General features: G+C 38.2%; 1 protein-coding gene and 1 long non-coding RNA gene across 7 annotated transcripts in view; one reads left to right on the top strand and one right to left on the bottom strand.

The window, feature by feature from the left end:
- Positions 1-4,519: 4,519 nt before the first annotated feature.
- LOC141923465 (uncharacterized) lies at positions 4,520-8,079 on the bottom strand. Its single transcript, XR_012623298.1, has 2 exons — positions 7,088-8,079; positions 4,520-6,061 (listed from the first exon to the last, which is right to left on the bottom strand). It is a non-coding gene; the product is annotated as an uncharacterized LOC141923465 (long non-coding RNA).
- The window catches only part of MIA2 (MIA SH3 domain ER export factor 2), a 37,905-nt gene continuing 18,972 nt past the window's right edge, over positions 5,036-23,968 (top strand). The window contains exons 1-13 of one of the 6 annotated variants that reach the window (XM_074824679.1): positions 5,036-5,150; positions 6,636-6,769; positions 8,072-8,158; positions 8,493-9,651; positions 13,488-13,706; positions 13,841-13,938; positions 17,147-17,278; positions 19,238-19,259; positions 19,371-19,459; positions 19,841-19,912; positions 20,599-20,709; positions 21,028-21,099; positions 21,523-21,627. In XM_074824679.1, the coding sequence (XP_074680780.1) occupies positions 5,036-5,150; positions 6,636-6,769; positions 8,072-8,158; positions 8,493-9,651; positions 13,488-13,706; positions 13,841-13,938; positions 17,147-17,278; positions 19,238-19,259; positions 19,371-19,459; positions 19,841-19,912; positions 20,599-20,709; positions 21,028-21,099; positions 21,523-21,627 (2,415 nt within the window). Of the gene's footprint in view, positions 5,151-6,635; positions 6,770-8,071; positions 8,159-8,492; positions 9,652-13,487; positions 13,707-13,840; positions 13,939-14,389; positions 15,475-16,009; positions 16,224-17,131; positions 17,279-19,237; positions 19,260-19,370; positions 19,460-19,840; positions 19,913-20,598; positions 20,710-21,027; positions 21,100-21,522; positions 21,628-23,968 lie in introns of those variants that run through there. The other 5 variants (XM_074824681.1, XM_074824680.1, XM_074824683.1 and 2 more) reach the window with 5 other exon arrangements.

Raw genomic sequence — 23,968 nt, forward strand, 5'->3', positions numbered from 1 at the left:
ACATTGTTTCAGGTTATATTACAGGCAGGAATGTATTTTTGACACGGTGAAAATACAGGAGTTTCATTGCTGAGTACAAAGCTGATGATGTATTTGATAGTTTAATGTTTGTTAGAACAAATTTACTGCCATGGTTAAACTGTGTTGTTAATTAATAGTTAGCCTTGCTAAATCTAATCAGTTCAATGCAACTTCATTCTGCTACAGAAATAGTATAAGATAGCAGTATACTGTTAGCACAATATTACATAAAGACCCGTGTCTTTATAAAGCAGTAGTATTTTTAGGAATTGTTACATTGCCTTTGAGGTCCTATCTTCTTACCCTGAAACAACTTCAGAGCTGTGGATAGGGCTGAGACCATGGGTGCCATTTCCTTCCTCCGCTCCCAGTCTACTGTTTCAAATAGCTGACAATTTCAAGACTGAATTTGATGCAACAGTATGGGGTTTCTGAGAATTAAGTGCAGACAGCATGGGATGGGAAATGATTGAAACGTTTTCTTATTTCCCTTCCCCATAGTGGTGAGTAGAGATCAAAGGAGAAAATACCTTGTTCTCTTTTCACTCAAGTAATGTGGGAAAAGGAATGACAGAAACGGGGAAAAACTAAGGATGAAGTAGAGGTACTTTACATGAGTGGACAACATACCATGTATGCTCTATGCCTGTCTTCTGGAGTGCTCCCATCAGATGGTCCCTTCTAGCTTTAAGTATAACTTTAGAAGGTGGTTTGGGTTTTTTTTTTATAGTTTTTATACTATGCACTGACTTCTATACCCTTTACTTGTCTTTTTCTTCAGTCCTGATGCACAGATAAACTGGAAGGCTCCAAGAATGTGTTTTTTCCATGATGCTCCACTTGGAGTCCTTATCAGAGTAGATTTTATACAGATTGTTCATTAATCATAAGCTGAAACATGACTTTGCATAAAAGGTACACCTCTTCAAATTTCTGCGCCTTTACTTAAGGTGATGTCTTTGCGCTTAAAACAGCTTACAGCTTCGTTGTATGTATTCAGAGGAAACCTGAACATAATTTTTCTGCAGAAAGTAGGTATTGGTGAACTAAACACACCCCTCCAGCAAAATTAATTTCCAAAACCAGTAAATTTGCAAATAGGTTTCTAGAGCAGCTTTTGTTTATCAGGAAAGTAATGGTCTTGTGGTTAGGTCCCAGTTGTAATTTTGAGTTCAACTGCTCATTTTGTAGTAATTACTGTCATACAACAGGACAAACCTATTCATTTTGTGTGTGTCCCAGATCTTTGAAATGAGTTTCCCTGTTCAAAGAAGTATTTCTCAGAGACTACATGGGGTCAAATGCTGTGGCAGTGGTATATGAGTAATATACAGAGATCTGTGTTTTGGAGGACACCATTTTGCTCCTTCAGACTTCTTCTTTTCCTGCTCGTCTCAGTTTTATTGCAAACCTGTGTTTTACCACAAACTCTGTTCAGGCAGTTGTTATGAGGTGACAGTGTTCTATTATATGGTAAAATGGGAGGCATTCAAAGCTTGGAAACATATCAAGATTCAAAATAATTTAAGTCACAAGTTCCATGATTTTCTAGAAATGCAATGTGAGTTGTCATGCTCATAACCATTTTTGTAATAGGGAAGCAATAATGGCTTTTTCTTGCTATTTGTTATCCTGGCTGAAAAAGTTGGTTTAAATCTGGATGATGAATGACTGTTACCTGTTTAGATTTGTCTAACTGGAAAGGTGAATTAGTGTTCCTTTTCTTCCTTTGACTTACTAATTTTTAAAAGGTACTTGTTTTAAAAAAAAATCTTTTTGGCATGACATTTGATTTAATGTAAAAGTTGATCTGTATTTTCATCCAAACATTCTAAGACAAGAGAACTATATTTTTAAAGTGCTCTTTTCATGGACTGTATTCTTCCATGTATTAGTGCAATATTCGACACAGTGAAACCCTACATTCTGTATGGAGCCTTCTGGTGCTATCATAAGAATATAACTGAAGCTGTATATACTGTTATTATAAAATAGATGTTGACTTGAAGGTACTTAGAAGAACTTTTACCAAGTTATGATTTGCTTTGGGATCTTTATCGTTAATACTGCATTTCCTAGACTATTCAGTATCTGTATCTCTTTTACTTATACAAAGCCATGTCTTAAAAGAGCCATCCAGTGTACCATACTACTCGGTTTATTTAAATTACACCATTAATTCTGAGTTGATCCTTCTGTGAATTTTAAGATATCATAAGGGATCTCTGCCTTTCTAGCTTGGTAGTTAAAGTTATTAAGGTGTCATTGCAAATAAAAAGTTAATAGTTTCACTCTAATGAAAGCTGTTGGAAATAGATCTTACTTTTTCATTAGCATTGTTTGTCTTTGCATATGTAATAATACATTTGTTGCTTCAGTTCTGCAGAACAGAAATTAACTGAAGTCTCACTCTATCTGCTATAAAGCTTTCAACTTTGTCCTTTGGAAGCCAGCATATGACAAATTCCATGAATCTTTATCTTTGACTTCAGTTCAAAGGTGATTAGAAGTTATGGTTGTATAACGTCTGCAAGTATAGGATTTACACCCAGAAGAAAAGAATGTTTGATATAAATATGATTTATTATTGAAGTTACTAGAGGAACAAAAAACACAAAACAGAGATGAGAGCAGTGCTCATCAGCCTTTTAAAAGCTTCAAACCTAGAAGAATGATTGTTGAGACTAAGCTGCATAATGAGCAGTGCCCAGAATAACTTGAAAATTGCAGATGTAGATTAAACTAGGTAGTTAAGATGAGCTGCAACATTATCTCTGTATAAAGACTTGGGAATTAGTTTAGGTATCCATATGAAACTTAAGTCAGAGCCATTTTCAGAGCTATTTTGACAAATACAGTAATCTGCAGATCTCAAGGTATGGGTCTGATAGTTTGTTCTCCCACATAAACTCGCTGAAGTACATAATTTTAGGTGTCAGAATACCTGGCTTTTCCATTTTTAGGTGAATCAGCTCCATGTTGCCAGGCTCAAAAAGGGACTGTTAACCTTTGTAGGGCCATTATTGGTTTTGTCCCATGTTCCACAGTTGGTGTGCAATATTATGAAAGACTCTTCTGATCATCTGCTAATCTTGGTGGGATAAAAATGCTGTCCATTTTTTATTTTGTACAACACGTAGTATACATAAATATAAATTTATTGTATATTCCTTCTCAGCAATCTGTCCTGACCTGTAGAGACTTGGGAATTAAAAAAAATGCCAGTCCTACTTTCTGCTCACCGGGTTTCTTTGCATTTGCCATGTTTTAGCTGCGCGGTATGACATTTCTCCCCCTTCACCTCCTACAGATAAACCTAGAGGACCCCAGGGAAGGTCCCCAATCACTGACTCTCTAAGCAACACAAGATCCAGGGGAGTGACCGGGAGATTGTTGGTGCTGGGGATGGGGCTACATCAAAGCTAGTCAGGAGCTAGTGGGGGGGGCTGATCTACAGTGTATTTTCCCTGGTGCACAAGACGGTTCTCCAATGGATTACCTAACAGCAGAGGCAGCTGGTGTGCTAGGTCATAGGATAGGCCTGTCTGACTACCAGGTCATGTGGCAAAGGAAGGGGCCAAAGTGTTAGATTGCAACTGGAGGACATGTCATCTTCTGTGATTTTTTTGTTTGCAGGACATTGCTGGTTAATGTGACCCTGGCTCACTTTGTGCCCTCTCTCCCAACCTCCAGGAGATGATCTGTTTACTGGCTCAGTAGATCAGGCCAAGCACCAGTGTCTGGCAGGTTTGGGTTGTGGAGTAGAAGGGAGGAGAACTATGCTGCAAGTAGGATACAGCTTAGGTTCACAAAAAGAGAAAGCAGAGCGAATTCTGTGTGAGTCATGCTCAGGACTGAAGGAAGGGCAGGCCTGCTAGGAAGCGTACGACTGCAAATATTATTGGTTGGGAAAGAACGCAGATTCTAGGGGCTCTATCAAGGGAGAAAGAAGAGGCTACCCCATGCAGGAGAGTGGGAAAGGAAAGGTGAAGCCCCTTTTGTAGGTAAATTAGACATACTGTGTTTAGGTGACAATGACTGGAGCATTTGAAGCAAAGTTTACTTCTAACGCAAACCTCTCTGCAAGATTTCATTTATAGCACAACTTCATACCTTTATAACCAGTGTACAACTCCCTGCATAATTACTTCTTTAATGCATAACCTGTATTTGAGAAAACATTATTTGTAACTCCATATTGCATAAGAGGTTGCTAAGAAACAGAGGGTATTCCTTAAAAAGCAGGACATATCATCTGCTTAGCTTTGGTATAGCTTAGCTCTGTGATATACGATGTAGAGATAGCATATGGATTTTCTAGTTGTCTTAAGAGCCTGAAAACTGCCAAGCACCTTTAAAAGACATCAGAGTTGAGTAAGTATTCCCCATGCTAAAGGGTTGCACTTAGCATCTAGTGTGCGAGAAAACTCCAAAAGAGTATGTGGAAAAAATTTCTGTCTGAGTTCTCAGTGACCACCTACAAATAATCTAAAACATATCAGTGCACACAAAATATAGTTTATTAAACAAAAAAGCTAGAAAATTGTCAGTAGCTCTATTGGCCATCATGTAAATCAATGTAAGCATAAAATTGATAGTCCATCTTAAGATCAGGTGGAAGATGTACATTAAAAATGCATTCATAATCCAGAAAAAATCCTAATACTACTCTTGTTGAATTTCCCCTAATACATTCCTCCACAAACTCAGTACAAAAGAACCTAAGAGGCTAAATTCTGATGCGACCAGAACTGGTTTCTTTGTATTCAAAACATCAGTCTAGCTATCAGAACATAGTTAATTATTAAACGTATGTGTATAATCAGGACACCTGACTTTGCAGATTGTTTGCAGGTTAGCATAGTGTACTTCTGTTTGAGCAGATGAAAGAAGGAAAATAGGATAAGTTTATTTGCAATGTTTTGTTAGGCTAAGAAAAATAACGTAGAATATTCTTGCCTACGCACATCAATGCAGCTTCCACAGTTTCAGTGCATTCTAGGTTCAATCTAAAATGTCAAGGATCTTGGATCAGAGAATTTTGCTGTTAGTAATTTCATTTTTAACAAGTCTGCAGAGTACAAAGGTACTTTCAGAATGGAAGAAGTGTGGTGATCGGGAATGTGAGAGTAAGTAAAAAGGTTTTCTTTTTCAAAAGGAGTGATGATGATGATGTGCAGTTATCACAAACCATAATGTCGAAATTAGCAATGAAACGGGCTGAAAATGAGTAGCCATAGAAAATGTTTGTTGCCAATATTTAAGTTTATGAGCAATAGGCTTAAACTTCTCAAACAAAAAGAGAAAATTATACTTGCTGGATTGTGTTGTGTAAGTATATAAAGATCAAAGTTCAGTAAAAATACTCTTGAATAGCTAGTTTTTCTCAGGTTTCCTCAAAACAGGCAGTATAAAGCAGCTTCAAAGTATTTTTAACTCATTCCTTACAGGTACAAAAGAAATTTTTTTTTTAAAAAAAAGGAAGGCTATAAACTGAGAAAGATGACTATATATCTTATGTTTATAGTACATTCACAGCCCATTCTGCAAAACTCTATTTTTTCTACTGTAAGCAAACTGTTTGGTTTGGGTTTTTTGTAATCCTTCTTACAAAAGACCCTGTTAATATATCCTCTTTACTTATTTTTTTCTTCTTTAACATGAAGTAAGAGCAGTAACTAGTTACAGAGTTTCTGGGGATTAAATAGCTCTGCAGGAGGCAAAGCCACTGAATCACAAGTGGGCAGCAATAAATAATTTATTATCCATTGATTACCATTGTGAAACCTGTCATAATCATATGTAGCTGAAGCTGTTTCTAAGCTGTCTCCAGTGTTTAGCAGCCTTAATTGTTGCACTTTCAATGTGGATAGCTTGTCCTGAAGTGGAAGAGACCTTAGATTTCCTCTGCTGATGGATCTTTATTTTCCTGTGGAGCCATGCTGACTTCAGTGGGTTCTGGATGCTCAGAGATGTCTGTCTTTGTGGAACAGCATATGGAACAGGCTCCAAACTGACCAGAGCACATCAGTAGTGGTTACTGTGGGGACACAGGAGTGGAGAAAAAGAGAATTTAAAGTCATTCAAATTGAATTGGAACCTTTGTTTTTGACAATGTGTTTAAGGTTTATATTGATTAAACTTACCTATTTTCTTCATAAGATAAATACATGTACTCAAAATAGAGGACAAAAATCTCAGAAACAATTACTAGATTTGACTTAGAATTTTTAAAATATACAATTATAAATATCTCTGGGAAATACTTTTTTAGCTGTTTAGATCTGTCTTTAGTAGTTGAACTTGCTAATGCTCCACATGCATTTTGGCATTGAAAGCTTGGCTGAATAAGGACTGGAAAATGTCCATATAGGACAAGAGCTTTTCTCCTTGATGTCTGTAGTAGATAGGAAAGAAAACAAGACAGAGCGGCTTTCTTTGCATTAGTTGCTTTCCACTTGATGATATAAATGGATTAGTATCATAACAAAGCACATATTGATGTATTAACAAACATGTTAATGTATTTATATATATCAGACTTCTTCAGTAACCTGACCAGACAAAATGGCTGCTATACTCACTTGTTTCTTTCTTTCTACATCCTATTCCAGCGGCAATGAGCAGAGTTCAAGCCACTACAGACTACTTAGGGCCTGACTGCCGGTATCTTAACTTCAAAACAGGGGAAGAGATAATGGTATACTCCAAACTTTCAAGGAAAAATGAAAACTTGTGGACAGGAAGTGTAAGTACTTCAGTCTGAAAGATTTTCCCCATAAATAATTTAGATAGTATAATAGCGTAACAACCACACTCTGCTTGCTTCTAGGGATCTTCCATCTCTTTTGTAATATTAACCAGTCATGGATCAATATAGTATTTGGGAGATGGGTCATTGTTATTACATAGAAAGGGAAAATCAAATCTTGGCAAAGATCACTCATGGAGAAACAAAGACAAGATCAGAATCCAAGTTTTCTCTTTCCTTCATCTAACCATTTGGCTATAATGATTTAATCTGGTTCTGTTAAAAACATTCCCATCTATAAGGTCAGGTACCTACCTACAGGTTTGTGGGTAAGAAGATTTTACAGTTGCTTAATCAGCGATCCAGTATTGGGACGTGACTTCAGAGTTCAGTGCTCAAGGAAAGTTCCCAGAGAAGTTATCAGGCATATTTAATGATTCGGAACAATTGACAATGTAGTCGGAACAGCCATGTAGTTATATTATAGCTAAGAAGGAATAGATGCATTGATCCAAATCCAGCTGGCAGTAAAACTGTGTAAGTGCTTCAAAACCAAAAGATATTGCTAAACTTTTTTTGTGTGTTTGTAAATGATCTGTCACATTTATTGTTTAACAGTGAAATTCTGTCTTCCTTTTTTTTCATCTGAGAGTATCTTTGCAGGTACCTCACTATTCCTTGCTTCCCAAGGTGTATTCCTCCATTAGAGGCTATGTGCAATGGTTTGATGTAAAGCTAGTGGCTAGTTTCTTGCTCAGACTGAACCTTACTTGATTCTTTTGGGCATTATCAACTTATTTTCTGTAGTGTTGCCATCTTCGCTGTCATTTTCTCTTCAGCTGCAGCTGGCCTCACACCTGAATTTCATATCCTGCTTTTCTTGTAACTTATTATGGGTCATTAGTTATTAAGGCATGATTTTTTTTCCCACTTCAGTCAATGGGAAATTTGCAGCCAATTTTAGTACGAGCTGGCTGAGACCGTTTGTGCACACAACACCATCTTCAGCTGAAGCAGTGTTAAGGCTATTGGTTTGGTTCTGCACAAACACATGTTCATAAATATAATACAAAAAATAATAGTACAGAGTAATATACTTCCCCTTGCTTTCTGAAATGGCAAATGGAACACTTTTTGAAGGAAAAATAAACCAATCTTTTGACCAAACAAAATGAAGGGGGTATGGGCAGTCCTATAAACTTATTGTTTGTTATGCATACTTTTCTAGCATATATGCAAGCACCTAACATACTTAAGACTGAAGTTTAAATGTACTCATTCCTTTTATATTTTTTACAGAAAGGAAAGGATTTTGGATATTTCCCAAAAGATGCAGTGAAAGTTGAGGAAGTTCTTATTGCAGAAGAAGTTGAAGTGCTCACTAAGGTAAACCACCATCACCAGATTTTCCAGTGAGGTTCACAGCAATTGAAAATCTAATATCCAGTTAGAAATTCAAGTGTTGCTGCATATTTTATTTCAGATAATTCAAAACATGTTTTCTTCATTACTGCTCCACTTGCATGTTTATTGTTCTCTAAAATAATTTTTATCTAATAAATTATGTAGAACCATTAGAATAATATAATTACATTCCTTTGTGTAAAGTTATACACACGTATAACTACACAGAAAGAGAATAAAGATATATTGCTGTGCTACACAGTGCTGTAGAAAATTACTCGTGAAAACATTTTAAAAGTTAATATTGTTCTTTTAGGAAACTGATTTCCTTTGTCTTCATGGAGATAAGTATGCTTTTGAAAATGAAGATAGCGCATTACATGATCACAGCAAAGAAAGTGAATATTCATCATCTGATGCAGAATCAGAGCTGCATGAAAATGAACTCTTAAAACATACAAGAGACTCCATGCAAAAGGAAGAAAGAGTTGAACCAGTTCCTGAAAATGATTCCAGGGAATCTCACACTCAGGAGGAATCTGCAAGCAAAAAGCTGGTTAGAAAAAATGAGAACAGAAAAGATGATACTGAAGAGCCACAAATGCAAAACAGTGTCCCAGTAGAACCCATTCCAGCTCAGTCTAGTTGGATTGCAGGATGGTTCACCACAAGAAGTAAAAATGATGAAGAGCCCTTAAAAGTCATTACTGAATCTTTAGAAGAAAATAGATACCGAGGCAGAAAAATAGTGGTCACTGCTGAAAATGACTTGCAGGAGCCAAATGATAAGGAGGAACTAGAACCCCCAGCATCTGTTTGGTTTCAACATGGACTGACGGACTTTCTGTATTTTGGTGAAGAGAATGTCGATGTTGGTTTGACATCAGAAAAAAATGATCCACAAATCCATGATGTTTCTGGCGTGCCTGGATATTCCAATGATGAACAGGAAACAGCAGTCACAGAGTTACTGACAGAAGAAAAGAGTGAAAGCCAAGAATCCAAATCAAATTGGTTTAATTTGGATTTAATTCATGTTCTTAACTTTGGACATGCTGAGAAAGATACGATTACTATGGAAGACCAGCAAAGCAGAGAAGCAGAGGATGAAGCAAATAGGAATGAAGAAGTGCAGACTTTAGACCAGAAAGAATCACACATGGACAAAGAATCACAGGACACAGTTAAAGCAGTGACAGATGAAGAAGATGAAGGGAATTATGCACGAGAAATAATAGATTCAAACAGTAACATGCCAAATGCTGGGGAGATACCAGCAAGTGTGCGTGCTTTTAATGAGTCCAAAAGCACATCAAATAGCACAGAATCATCTTTTGATACACTAGCAGGTGACAAAGAGAAGCCAATTGAACCCTACAGTTCAGAACAAGACTTGGTATCAGAAAGCCAACTGCTGAAAAACACTGAAGCTAAAAAGAGAAATCAGGAGTCAGAAAGCAAACATGGCCATTCAGGTTGGTATACAAATATCTATAATAGCTTTATTAATTATAATATGGACTCATATGATAATCAACAGGGACATGAATCAACTGCATATCAGATTTCTTCTTTGCCTAGCCCACCTTAGAATTGTGATCTCTCAGACACAAAAAATACAGAAGAAAAGCCTGACATAGCTGAAAAACAGAGCCATTTCTTCTCTTTTAGTAATTTTGCAGACATACTGAAGTTTTGGAGTTCAACAGCCAAAGAAGAGCAAGTGCAGAGTTTGCAAGATGACGTGGTTTTTAGTGAAGAACCCCCTCAAACTGAAAATGATGATGAAATATTACAAGGAGCAATGAAAGTACAAGTAAATCAGAGAGTTAGTGAGGAGCTGTCTCAAAAAGAAGAGGGTGCAATCCAAGAAAGCAATCTGTTTTTCTCAGTAGCTGCAAAATAATGAACGCAGTGATGAAAAAGCAAAATATTTGTCAAATTAGTTAGCAATAGTGATGTTTCACAAATTTTATCTATCGAAACACTAGTACAACCTGAAGTATCTCAAAGACAGTATGTACCCTTGTTTAATTATTCCAGTGCTGAAGAACATGTTTCCAAGAGTAGCGAAAGTCAGGAAAACACCAATACAAAAGGTTATTATAATGACCCTGTCTCCAGAGATTCTCTGTATTTACTTTCAAAATTAGATTTTGAAAATACAGCAGAAATTGGAACTCATCTGCAGGGAAAATCAAAAACTGAAGCAATTGAAACCTGAATACTTGTATTCAAGAATCTGTAAATTTAGAAAACAAATTACCAAGTAATGGGGAAGCACCAGGAACTGCAGATAATCATCTGGGCATCAAGAAGACCCCATGTGACAGTGCACCGAGTCTTACTCTGGAAACATCTGAGAAAGTATTTGACTTGTTTGCCTGTAATATAGAGCAAAATTCAGCATCAAAAAGCCAGTTCAAAATGGATGGTCATGTAAAGGAGAAAATTGACAAACCAGAGAACAAAAATGACCCATTGGGTTTTTATGAAAACAACATGAAAGATTTCAGTCAGGATATTTTTAATGATGAACAGGCTCAGAAATCTGAGGAGTCCCAGGAATTGCCTTCAGACCAACTACCTTCTCCTCACCCCTCATCTAGTGCCTTCAGTTTAGCAGGTACTAAAACTTCTGAAGAAATTGGCCACTTGAAAGACATATGGAGTTTCAGAATGGAAGGTAAAACCTGCTTGCTGCGAATAGAACTAAGACTCCATAATGAAAAAAGGCCTCAGTATAAGCCTTGATAAAATACTATGGGGAGAAGAAACTGAAGACACCTCAACTCGGAAGGTTAAACATAACAAATCAGATAACAGTAATTTGGATACCTCCAAAGAGAATGACCTTTCTCTTCAGCTGGCCGCACAAAATAACAAACAAGGCAGTGGAGGAAAAAAAAACCCAACAAAATCTACCAGATTAGTAAAAGATGGGACAACACTTGATGCTCTTGCTGGTAGCTTGTCAGGAGAGAAGCTAACAATGGAACAAATCCCTATGAACATGCAATGTCTTCAGAAAGGTGAAGCAGAAATAACACAGGAAGATTCATGTTCCCAACATGAGCTTCTGGTACTAGAGAATGGGTCTTACCAGAGGGACAGTCTTAATCCAGATCTTAGAAAGAAATATAAAAATCACATGTGATACAGTAAAAGAAAATATTATTCTGTACCATCAGATTTAGGCCCATCAATTTAAGCCGTTATGACAGTGCAAGATACAAAAACATAGAAAATGAATCTGAGTTTTGGAAGGCATCATCAAACACTACTTCAAAAGGCACAGTAATACCAAAGTCTTCAGCTGAATCCAAGTCCGGAAAAAAAATTATAAAGAAAATCTATTGACAATAAAAGCAACATAAGAGTCATGTCATAACCAGTCTGACTGAATGTGAACTTTTATCCTAGAGGCCCTCTAAAATAGAAGAGAATTTTAAAGGAAAAAAAAAAAAAGCATTACAGTTAATGTCTTCTAAAATCCTCAAACTAGAAGGCCAGACTGCTATTTAAAAAAACAGATTTGATTAAATCCTGGAAACCTGTGATTGCTCAGAAACCTGGCTGATAAAGTATATGTTGAAAAAGAAGATACTTTTGTAACTGAAAGGATGAATAATACCGAAAAATTAATTGCTGCTACTAAAACAAGATAAGAGAGTGAAAGAAAAAAAAGAAAGAATCTGAAAATCAGAGTCAAGGTCCAGAAATATAAATAATAAAAATTATATGCGAACAGAAAGGGTGCCAGGTAGTATTTTTACTAGAGCATCTGGGTTCTTTGCAAATATATTTAGTAAAACTAACAATTAAGTCTGCACAAAAAAAAGTCTGAGGATACATGTTTTGTCAAAAAAAAAAAAAAATAGGAATGACACTAGGACTAGTAGAATTAAATACTAAATAGAAGAATGAGATGGAGTTAAGAGAAAAGGAATCTGAACAAGATAAAGGTATTACTGAATCTGTAAAAGGTGCTGAAAATGATTAAATCAATTTAGAAATCATGCAAGATAAATTTGAGGAAGGACAGCTTCCCATTTTGGGAAAATCCAGTGAAAACAAGGAAACTGACAAAATCATAGTAGGGCAGAGAGAGTTCATGTCTCAAAAACCAAGGAAAATTGTATGATAAACACTCAGATTTATCAAACTCATTGATCACATTCCAACAATTTTAAGTTAAAACAAGATGTTAAGCAACCCTTAGAGCATCCCTGTGAGGGAAGCAAACTGATGCAGCTGCACCAGCAATTTGAAAAGATTCATCATGAAATCACAGCTTACTCTACATGTAAAGACCGTGTTATCCAGAGGAAACAAGTGATTGTGTCTGCACAAAAGGGGCACAATTCAACACTGGGTGGGAAAAATGTATGGAAAAAAGGAATGTCCTTCTAGAGCTGCCAGAGCTTTTGTCTGCTATAACAATTAAGTGTGCAGCCCAAACTGAAGCTAAAGGTACTGGACTAATGCTTCACTAACAGTGATTTAGCAAGAAAAAAATATGCTTTGTTTGAGGAAAAAAGCCCTCAGATTACTACTGATTTATGATATTTTGAGGATTTGATAATACAGATTGAATTAATATTATGGTAACAGTTTAAGAGCCAGTTATTCTTCCCAACTTTTGACTATTGGAGTATTTGCAATGCATATCTTTGGCCAGTACTGGCTTGAAGTATAGAATTAAAAAATTAATCAATTTGTAAATTATTTTTTTTCTACATGGGTAAGCAAGGTGTAGGGTTTTCTGAAAGTGGTATTTTATCAGATTCAGAAAATTTACTTCAAGTCACTGAAATTGAGGCATATGCCTTCAGCCATACTTCTACATGAACATGTCTGTGGTTTCTTTATTTTGCAGTGAAGTCTGTTATCTTGTGGGAAGTTGTTAATCTTTAATCCTACGTGGCATTTTAAATTGTTCTTTTTGTAAAGCTTTTCCCACTTGTATTTGGATATAATATAAGAAAGAAACCTACTTATCCTGAACTGGGAATCTATAGGCTAACTATCAAAACCAAGCATATTTTTTTCTGAATATTGATTTTAACGACTTTACTACAATACCAATGTTGCTTAAAGCTCTATCCTCCAAACTCTGTTCTGAGACCACCATTTGAACAAGTGTTTCTTAAATCATAAATCTGTAGCACATCTTTACTCTAATGAAACACTCTAAGTTGAAGAAAATAAAAATTAAAAAATCAAAATCTCTGTAGAGATTAGTATCTTGCAAAAGTGTAAGTTGTATCCTCTGAAAATAAGCATGATTTCCCTTCACAATTATTTGCAGGAGTAGGCAGTAGAAGAAAGCTGCTAGAAGAAACACCAGAGAAGGAACATGAAATGCATGCAGCTGTAGACAGTGAACACGACAGTGACAAATACTCAAAAGCAACAGCAATTCCTTCAGTAAATTCTGAAGAAAAAATGGACAGTTCAGTACTTGACTCTCCACTTGATGTCAAAAAGCCTTTCTCAGATGCCATCCAGAACTATGTTCCAAGTAATGGCAAGTGTTAAGTTTCTTAATTCTAAGGAAAATAAATTTGCAATCTTAAAAAAAAAAATAATTGGAATTATATTAAGTTGACAGTTGTAATGTAAAATCTGGTGTGGTTTTTTTTTTCCTTATGAACAAACCAGGAGGCTGGATATATCAGATACTTCTGTGCTTGAATGCTCTCGAGATCGGGGAATCGATAAAAACTGTATTTTCAGCAGTGGCGAGTATTATCAAAAAGGTAAGAATTCTTTATGTGATGTAATGTTGACATTAGTGCAAAATTAAGCCAGTTATTGGTTATGTTCTGCAATGAAAGTCTTAAAAAATATTATTTAAAATAAACCCTTTACAGTCCCCTTGCTTCTGGGGGTATCTGATGCTAAATGAGATAAAGATGGAACAAGAAAATGTCAGGTTTCCTGCTGTTCATCTGCCTCTGCTGTTTGCACTGCAGAATCTGATGAACTTAGTGTCGTTTTGGGTTTTTTTTTTTACAGAACAGCAAGGAAACACCTCAGTCGTCAAAATATCAGCGTTTAGGGTTGTTTGGGTTTTTTTTATTTTTTTAAATGAAACTCGTAGCTCCCTCTAGTTCCCATGACAGTACTGATTAAATTTGCTTGGATTTAGAAAGTTTGGGTTAGGATGAATAAAATAACCAGTATACTTCTGTTTTCTAAACATTTCAAAACCTTGATTCCCCAAAATTCCCATCGTTCATAATTGCATAAAAATTACTTTTCTAACCAAATATATAAAATACAAAATGGGATTATGATTGATATGGGGACATCTTAAATATCAAAATGTAGGGACAGAGTGAAGGTGGACCTTACTGGACATAACTGCACAAGAAACAATGCTGCCAGAGGAATGTTAGAAAAGGTAGATGTTGTTGCACTGTCCCCTCTAAACAGAAGAGCAGTACCAGGTAAAGTGGTATATGGTAAACCTCATTAATTTTGGTACTTTGGTTTAACTTTGTTTAGATTAGGTAACTGAAGGAACCACATAAATTTATTCCTAATTTCCAGTGTACTTACATATGCTATATTGCAGCCTAGAAGAACACTGAAGGGCTTTGCTTTTTTTTTTTTTTTTTTTTTTCTCATGAAGCAGGTTGGATTTCAATGCTCATTGCTAGTTCACTGCTATGGCCAAACTCGTTCCTGTATTGATACAGCTAACAAAGCCACTTTCACCTTTTACCTATCACTGTTTCTCAGGTGGTACCAGCTTCGCGGGCAAGTGCATTGTGAAATTTGAGTTAGGAAAAAAAAAAAAAAGTGTAAAGTACATGTGGGGAAAAAGGAAAAATATAAACCAAAAAATAGTCCTAGCTAATGAGATGGGAAAGACCCCGTTGCTCTGTGCCGCTGCAGCTGCCGTTTCTCGCATCTTCCCTTACTTTTGTGCATCAGCAGGCCCAGTACGATCCGTTTTGGACAGCGACCCGCAGGATCGGCCTGATGCCGGCCGGACCGGCCGCCGGCCACACCGCGGCCTTGGCGGGGTCACGCGGCGCCGCCCCGCCGGTGCGCGTGCCCAGCCGGCCCGCGCCACCCGCCGCCGGTCGCTGATCCACCTGTCGCCCGCCCCCCGCGGCGGGCAAATGTCAGCTCCCGCTCGCTGGCCGCGAACAGGGGCGGCGCGGCGGCATATCCCCGCGGCTGCAGCCAGGCCTCTCCCCCGCAGTCTAGCCCGGGCAGGTTTATCTTTGTGAAGACGTGCGGCTGCGCGGGTGCAGATGGACAGGGCAGGCGCCAAAGGGGAGGTGAGTTTCCCTGCGCAGAGCTTTGAGGAGGAACAGGAGTAGGTGGGTGGCCAGCGGCGCCACGTCAGTAGCGCAGGAGTGGGGGCCGGCGGCGGGCGTGCGAACGCTGAGGGGAGCTGCCGGTCCTTCCCGCGGGCGGGCGTACTGCGAAGGGGAGGGTCTGTGGGAAGAGGCCCCTGGGCCCGCAGCGCCGCCGGGCGCCCCCCGAGCCAGACGGCTGCGCTGGCAGGGCCCGGAGAGGGAGCCCCTGAGGCGCCCCTGCCCTCAGCCCCGCGGTTCTGGAGCTGGGAGCCGCGTCCGCAGGCACCCCGGCTCGGTGCTGGGCGGGGCGGTGGGGCCCGGGGCCCGCCGCCGTCGCGCTCTCGCCTCCCCCGACAGTGGTATCTCCTACTCCATCCCCCCGGCGGCGGTGTTGCGCCCCCGTTCATGTCGCAGTGGTACAGCCCGCCGCCTCCTTCAGGCTGCCCCGGCTGCTCCCACCGGTACCCGCGCTGTTCCCCCCCCCGCCCCCCCTTCCCGCGGCAGCAGTGGTTTGTTCCTCGTCCCCCCGCGGCAGTGGTACAGGCCGGTTGTCAAGCGGCGAGCCGGAAGGGGCCGCGCGGTGGTGGGCGCGCGCCGCCGCCGCCCGCGGTAAGATGGCTGCCGGCGGCCGCGGGGATGCTCTGGATGTCGCCACCGCCAGCTTGTGGCTGGGCCTGCGGGAGAGCGCGCAGCGCTACTGCGGGTTGGCCTTGGAAGGGGCGCGCAGGGTGAGTGCGGGACCTGCCTCCGCGGGGGATCGGCTCTGGCGGGACCCCCGCGAGGGCCGGGGTCTTGTGCAGCGGCGCCTCGGCGTTGGGGAAAACGGCGCTGCCGGGGGTGGCGAGGGACTGAGAGAAACGGCCCCGCCGCGGAGCGCACGGCGTGGAGCCGGGCCGTGCCTCGCCGGCGTGCGCCGCGGCCCGGCAGGCTGCCGAGAGCTGCGGGGCCGGAAGGGGGCCAGGGGGCACCCCGGGGGGACCCCGGGCCGCGCGAGTCCCCTTGAAGCTGGGCCTTTCTTCGAGAATAACGGAGGTCTCAAAAGGCCAAAGCAGTGAAACCAGCGCTCCTTGGTTTCACACACGCACACCCCTCTTGGCTGAGATGGAGGTAGTCTGGCCGTTTCATTAGTGAAATCGCGATTAAGATTTTGCTGCCACTGTAACGCGTACAGGTGGTAAATGCGGACCATGCCCAGGTTGTATCTTTGAGAAAATAGTGATTTCCGTTTACAAACAAAATGTGAGTGTATTTAGGTGTTTAAAATGTGTTAAATCGTTGACAGTGTTCAGTATGTTATTTTAGTATGAAGTTGGTTGAGCAGGTTTTTCTACCAAACAAATTTTCTACTACTAAATCATAAAATACTTACTAGTATCGACTCTTCTAACAGTGAAACATGTAGACAACTCAAAGAATAAGTTTTCAGAGCTCTACCTAGTCGTCATCGTATCTTATTGGAACTTTTTTTCTTACTTTTTTTCTTCACTTGGTAAAGGTATAGTTTAAAAATCAAAGGCTTCTGCTAACCATTTTCTCAGAGTTTGGGGAAAAAAGTAGATGTACAAGGCTGTAAACTAAGTCAACACATAATGTGTATTTCTGTTGAAGATATTAAACTTTTTACCTTTAAATGAAGCTTTTTATTTTTCAGGCTGTGGCTTCACTGCCTGAAGATATGAGACCTGGTCCTGATCTATATGGTTTTCCATGGGAGATAGTGATTTGTGCTGGTATTGTTGGAGCCTTTACAGTTCTCTTATTCCTGTATAGAAGTTATCAATCAGTAAGTGTTCATATCACATACAGATATGTAGACTGCATTAATGGTTTGAATTGAAATCGTTATTCTGTTCAAGATATATAATGCTGCAGAGTTTTAAATTTGTTGTGATTGAATTTAGAATCCCTCTAAAAGAGGAATTGAGAAGTAGACTGTTTTGTCAAGACAGTTAAGTGTATGAATGTTTACCGAGTGACTTGTCAGTAGAAGCAATGTAATGAAACTCACTGTAGTAAGGCTTCCTTTTTCCTTCTCTGTTTAATTTCTACACCAGACTTTCAAAGTCAGTCCTTAAATTATTTGAGTGGGATATAGAGGTCTTCCCTAGGGTATATGTATTGTTGTGTGTATTGATATATCTGTGACTACCCTGGCTATAGCCAGACCAGCTCAGGTCTTTCAAGGTAATTGTAAGCAAAAGCAACCCAGATGGATTCCCATCAAGGGAGGCCTTTTAAAACTCTTTGGACAGTGACCTTGATTCTGTTTGTTGGAACACTGAACCAATTTTACTGTGTGCTGTTTGTAAGCACTAAGCTGATGATTTTGAGAAATGCAGTACTGAAACCTATTACTGCACAAATCAGATTATATTTTTGAGGTAAGGGTCATCTTGTGTTGTAAGTAAGGATCTGAGTAATAACAGCTGCCTACCATACTCTCCCTACTCATGAAATAGGGTCAGTGTCCATATTTCAGTATTCTAAATTTCTCACTGGCTTTGGCATACTCTTAAATAGTCAGAATGTGATTTTGGTGCTAGGTGTAATGATGCTTGTGTTTGAAGATGAGTTGCAGAGCAGTTTAGTTTTTCAAATACAAGCAACTGAATTTAGGGTTCTAATATCAGCTTAGGTCAGGAAAAATGCTACCTTATTCTGCAGCAGTGATTCAGATTGTCTGGAAGGGGATCTGTATTTGTACCTATAATTTGGGTCATTCCTGTTTTCTGGCAGCATTCCTCTAGGTGGTATGAAAGATGTGTTTCAGCTGAAATCAGTCAAGCAACAGCTCTAGTATTGTTTTCCTCCTGCACACATCACTATGGCATTAGATATTACAGAAGTTGTCCATAGATTTTTCAGTCATCCATACTTAGAACTGCACTGACGGCTTTTTGAAGAATTAATGTTTATGTACTTAAAAGTAATGGGGTTTGGTTTTGGGTTTTGTGGGGATGATAGGATAAGGTGTGCTTATGACTTTCTTCCCCTTTTTCTATTACTTGAACTCCTTGGCCATCCTGGGGCTTTAAATGAGGAGGAAACAGGGATAATCTGAAGCACCCATTGTATGTCAGGCACATGATCCAGGCCCAGACTTGAGAGGAAAGTAGTGAAGTTTTTGTGGGTTCAGCCAAGATCTGCATCTCTTGACCAGGCCATTTGTGACAGATTTTGTTCCGCAATTTGTTAGACTTTGATTCTAGGGCACTAGACCCCACGTGGCAGCTGCTGATTTGGCACTTCGCACTGAGTTGCGTCTGGGCAGGATGCCCATCAAGTAGTACCCTTACTGTAGCTCTGTTATGTATTATAACGTGTGGGGTTTTTTTCCTCATAGGAAGTTAGATCTGAGCTGGCATGTGGAGCTTCCCCCTCCCTCCCCATTTCTACTCTTTTTGCTGTGCGTGTCCACTGCTGCTTTGTGTTGGCAGTCGTGGTTATGTGATGACTATACAGAAGTGTGTTATAAAAACGATCCAGGTGAAAACTAACCTCCTTTCCCCTCTTCTCTCTAGTTATAGTGGGAGAGGGACAGGGCAAACACACAGCCATGGCGGGGATGGGGGCAAGGGCAGAGGATGCAATTGCCCATTTTTAACAGCAGCCTGTATTTATATTCCTTTTTTAAGTTCTATGGTTAAACTGATCATGGAACCACAGCTTAAAATATTAGTTTTCAGATACTATGCAAGAGTAATTGATCAGTCATTTTCAGTATGTATTCTTTTTATTTCAGGTTAGAAGTCGACTTTATGTAGGTAAGCTTATTTTTCATACTGTTTCTTTGGAGTATGACTTTCTTTTTCTTTATTTATATTTTTCTCCTTTTAAGTATTTGGATGTTGCAATGCTTAACTGTCTTTTTTTAGGAAGGGAAAAGCAGCTTGCCAATAAAATCGCTGAACTAGTTGAAGACAAATGCAAAATTCTTGAAAAACTCAGCCTTTGCAAAAAAGAGGTAATGGTCCTTATTTATTGCTCTCAGATGTGTCACAGAAATGGGCTCAATTTATCAAGTATTTAAAGTATGAAACTTACCTAAAAGTAAGATGTTTAGAAGCTTTTAAAGTGATTCTTCAAATGCTTTTTCCTGCCAGTGCCTTTAAGTGCAATTAAGTTCTGCCTTAATTCTTAATACAATATATTTCACTGGAAGCAACTTTAAAATGACTTGGTTTATGCCACTGGGATAATCTACTAGGGCTATGGCTTTCCTGATTTCCAGCAAGGTGCATTCCTGAATATTTAGGTGGTGGCTATGTTTCAGACCAGAGCATCATAAATTAATGCTATTAATCAGTTCTTTACATGCATTCTGACATGAAGTATTTCCTTTCAGTTTGAAGATTTAGAGTTGTCTCTGAAGGATGATAACATTATGAAAGAATCAACAGACACATCTTTTTTTGAGGTAAAAAGATAAATGGAAATTATTATTCTAAGGCACTATTTCATGAAAGTGCTGCCTGTGTTAAAAAACCCAAACCAAAACCCAGAAGACCTTAATTGTTTTGAGAACACTGTTATTTTAGTCCTGGGTTACTGAAAATGACTTAGAAGTGGAGTATTTAAATTAAGATAAGTTTTTGTAACAATTGCCTTAAAAATGATTGATGCTGTACCAAATGGCATATTAGACAATATTTAATTTTTAAAAAAGTAAATTGTTCCTGTTTCTAGTAGAGAGAGTAGTGCATAAAGTGTTTTTTCTCACATCTGATTTAATTCAAGTATATTTCACAGGCTCTGGAGCACAGTTGTAAACAAAAATTACCACTACATTGTTTATATTCCCCAAACTGAGAATATATTTGTAAAAGAGTTCTGAAAAAGTGGATCAAATACTTAATGGGCTCTATAAAATTTATGTAATGAAAAAGCAAATAGATTTATTTCATTCTTCACCTCAGATCCTATAAAGCTAATTGTTCCAGGTTTGTTAACATGCAAGAGTCTCTAGAGTACTTTTGAGATTTATCCTTGATATAGTGAAATTTGTTAAACATTCTTTGCTGTCATATTTAAAACATACTTGTCGTCTTCATGTGTAATTAATGTCAAATGTTTTATGTTAACTGTCAAAACAACTTGATTTAGGAAATGCATGAAAGACTGAACAAGTCAAACTTGGAACTCAACCAAGAAATAGAGAATCTAGAAAAAGAACTGGAAGAAGAAAAATCTAAGCAATCAGAAAATGATAACTTGGTAAGAATAAATAGAATCAGGTCTTTGTTACTATTCATTTTAAAAAAAAATTCCCACAAAAAAATTCTCAATGGAGAAGACAAACTATTCAGGTTTTTTGAAACAAAAACTACGTTTCCAATTTTGTCTCCCCTCATACTTCCTGTAGCATATTAGAAAAATGACACCCATAAAGGAAAATGCTCATAAGAAGAAAAGCTGTTTTTACTGATTTGGCAGTAGAACCTTCTCAGTTTGAAAATTAAAATAACTGTTAATTGCCTAGATTTTTTCAGTCAAATCTGTGGAAGAAGCTATATGACAACTAATAATTTTCAGGTGGCTGAAATTCAGATGAGAGTGGAGTCTTTAGAGAATGAAGCAAAATCTATCCAGTCACAAATTGATGAGGTAGGTCCAATCTATATAGTTTCTGGTTTCAAACCTTTGCAGTTTCTCTGTTCTCCATGTAGTTACGGTATTAATTTTTTTTTTCGATTAAGGGTGCAGAAATAATATGCTGTGTAAACCAAAAGACTTTGTAAGGCTTAGTACTTTCATGTGACTTGATATAGCAAATTTGAATTTCATATAGCGATTAGCATTTATTGTGAAGTACAGTTACCTTGTCTTTCCTTTGCCTTCTTACTCCACAATGATACGTAGTGATGCAAAACTACAATCAGCGAAAACTGTTGAAATTGTAGGGGAAAACGTGAGAATACATATATAGCATAGCTAGAAAACCTAAGAATAAGTCCAGTAATACCATTGTGACCCCACTTACATCTTCACCTATACTGTTTAAATAACACACTTTTTTATTTCACTTAGGCCAAGTCCACCCTAAAAGTGTATGAGATAAATACAGAGAGACTCAAGACATCCGTTCAAGATGCAGTAGATGAAAATTGCCATCTCCAGGAAAGTGAGAAACAGGTATGTTCTTCCTAGTTATCCTTGTTTTGAGGGGGAAACACACAAATACTGTGTTTTCTTATGATCCTATGTAAATATGATTTCTCCAAGGAGCTAATCCTCAACACATTTGTTAATACCCCTTGCATGTTCTAGTAAGTGGATGAGGAAGAGGACCTGGCTTTAAAATTATTTTATGCTAGAATAACTTTGTCTAAAATAGTCCTGTTTTAAAACAAATTTAGTAATTAGAGTTTGTGGGGAAACATGCATAGAGTTTAGTGAGAAAGAGAGCATATGGTAGCGTTAGACTAATAAGAATTTTTCTGAGACCTGGAGGAAAGCAGAAGGATTTGAGCAAGTCCGCAGCTAGGATCCTCTACAGAGGCAGAGAGAAAATGCTTATACTTGATCCAGAAGACTAAGGAAATAAAGAAATTGCAGAGTATGCAAAAGGCAGGTAAAAAACTTGTTGTAGTACCACTGTGGATGAATTCATGGCAAGTCAGGTAAGTAATACAAAGGGACAGAAAAGGCTGTTCCTTCCCAAATTCTAGCTATTTATTTTCCTCAGTGCCGTAGCCAGATCCCAAAAGATGTTGATTATTTTAAAATGTTCAGCTTATGCAATAGTTGTCCTGTGCAGTAACTAGTTTTACAGTGAAATTATTCTATTTTTTTTCTAACAAAAAGATATTATTTTTCAACATCAAATGTTCCCTGGAATGTTTCTGATTTTGGGGGGAGTTTTGGGTTGTTTGTTGGGGCTTTTTTAATGGATATGCGCTTATATTCCTGACTGACTGATGATCTCCATGTTGTCTGAACAGTAACCTGATAGACGTTTGAGGGGGGCAGTGGGGAGCAGACGTACAGGCCTGTTGGTTTTTAGCAGTCTTAGAAAAAGCTGAGGAGTGCTTTAGTCCTCTTTATCAAAACATTGTGCATATCAGACTTACTGATTCAGAAAAAAAAAAAGGTTACTGGAAATAGATTTTCTGCAGGAGTGTTTCAGTCCTGCACAACTGTTACCAGTACAACTATGTTTTTCTCTAAATTTAGAAGGGACTACATGTCTGTGACTACAAAAAAAAAGGAAGATAATTTTCTTAGATGCTGTGAGTGGAGAAACAGTAGATTTGAATGTTACCACTGTGAGATGAAGTTGCTTGAGAATTATTTTGTTTCAGGAGTCTTTTTTGTCTGATCTATACATCCTTTTTGTTTTTTCCTGTGAGGAGGAAGGGTCTGGTCTCAGTGCTTTATTTCGGATGCGACAGTATACTTATGTAATACATTTTGAGAAGCAGGACACAAAGTTTTAATAGGGATTTCTTTTGTTGTTTCTCTAGCAATTTCTTAGGTTCAAACAGAAATAATCCAATTGTGTGTGTGTGAAAAGAATCTTCTTTTTCCTTTTATCAAAAAATAGTACTTGGAGTCAGATAATACTAAGTGCTGACAATTAGTCTACATTTCATAGGCAGTCATTTTATATCAAGCAAAACCAGGAAAAAAAAAATCAGTAAAAACAATTCCCAGGTGGTAATTAATTTGCCGGGTTCCTAGATAAAAATAAGGGGTTTGCATTCCTTCCAGATAAAATAACCTGGGTATAGTAGTTCCTTAACTATGTTATTTAGGATGAATTACTACACTTTGTTGCTAACTGAGCTTTGTTGCAGTTTTTAGTAATTTGAGAACATTTGTGTATATTTTGCTATGCATTTTAGTAGATAAGTAACGTGATAAGGCAAGAAGAGAAATTATCTGCTTTGCTAATTTTTATTCTTTTTTATGAGGTTGTTGTAAGCATGTGAATTAGTTCACTATATTAGCACATCCATATCCCTTTTTTATTTTTCTTTCTTACTTTTTTTAAAGATGGAATTTCACTTATGCTCAAAAGGTAACAAAGGTGTTATTTGTTCACAGAAACTAGTACTTTCTTCCTCTGTCCATCTGCACTAATGGGTCATAATCTTCTGGCACATCATAGCTTAAACAATATAACAGATGTGCAGTCTCAGATTTATGATGTGTCAGAAAGAGGATTGGGCCTTTTAGTTTGAACAAGGGAACTGTTAATGAACTCCAAACTTTCTGTGCTTTGTTTTTTGCAGGAACATTAGAAATATATATTGCTTTATCTTACTGCAAGTCCTTGCTATTTCTCTCTATTGTGATTCTTACAGTTATATAAAGTCATGTCAATTTATTTTCTCTTTGGCTTCATAAAGAAGGAATCTCTTAAAGTTTAGCTTCCCTTTGAGGATGACATTTACTAATAAAAGTAGTTGTCTGTGTGTGTCTTCTGAGCAGTATTAGCATAAAGAATATTTTTGTTTTATCTGTAATATGT

This window comes from Strix aluco, chromosome 4 (assembly GCF_031877795.1).
Source record: "Strix aluco isolate bStrAlu1 chromosome 4, bStrAlu1.hap1, whole genome shotgun sequence".
NCBI classification, from domain to species: Eukaryota; Metazoa; Chordata; class Aves; order Strigiformes; family Strigidae; genus Strix; species Strix aluco.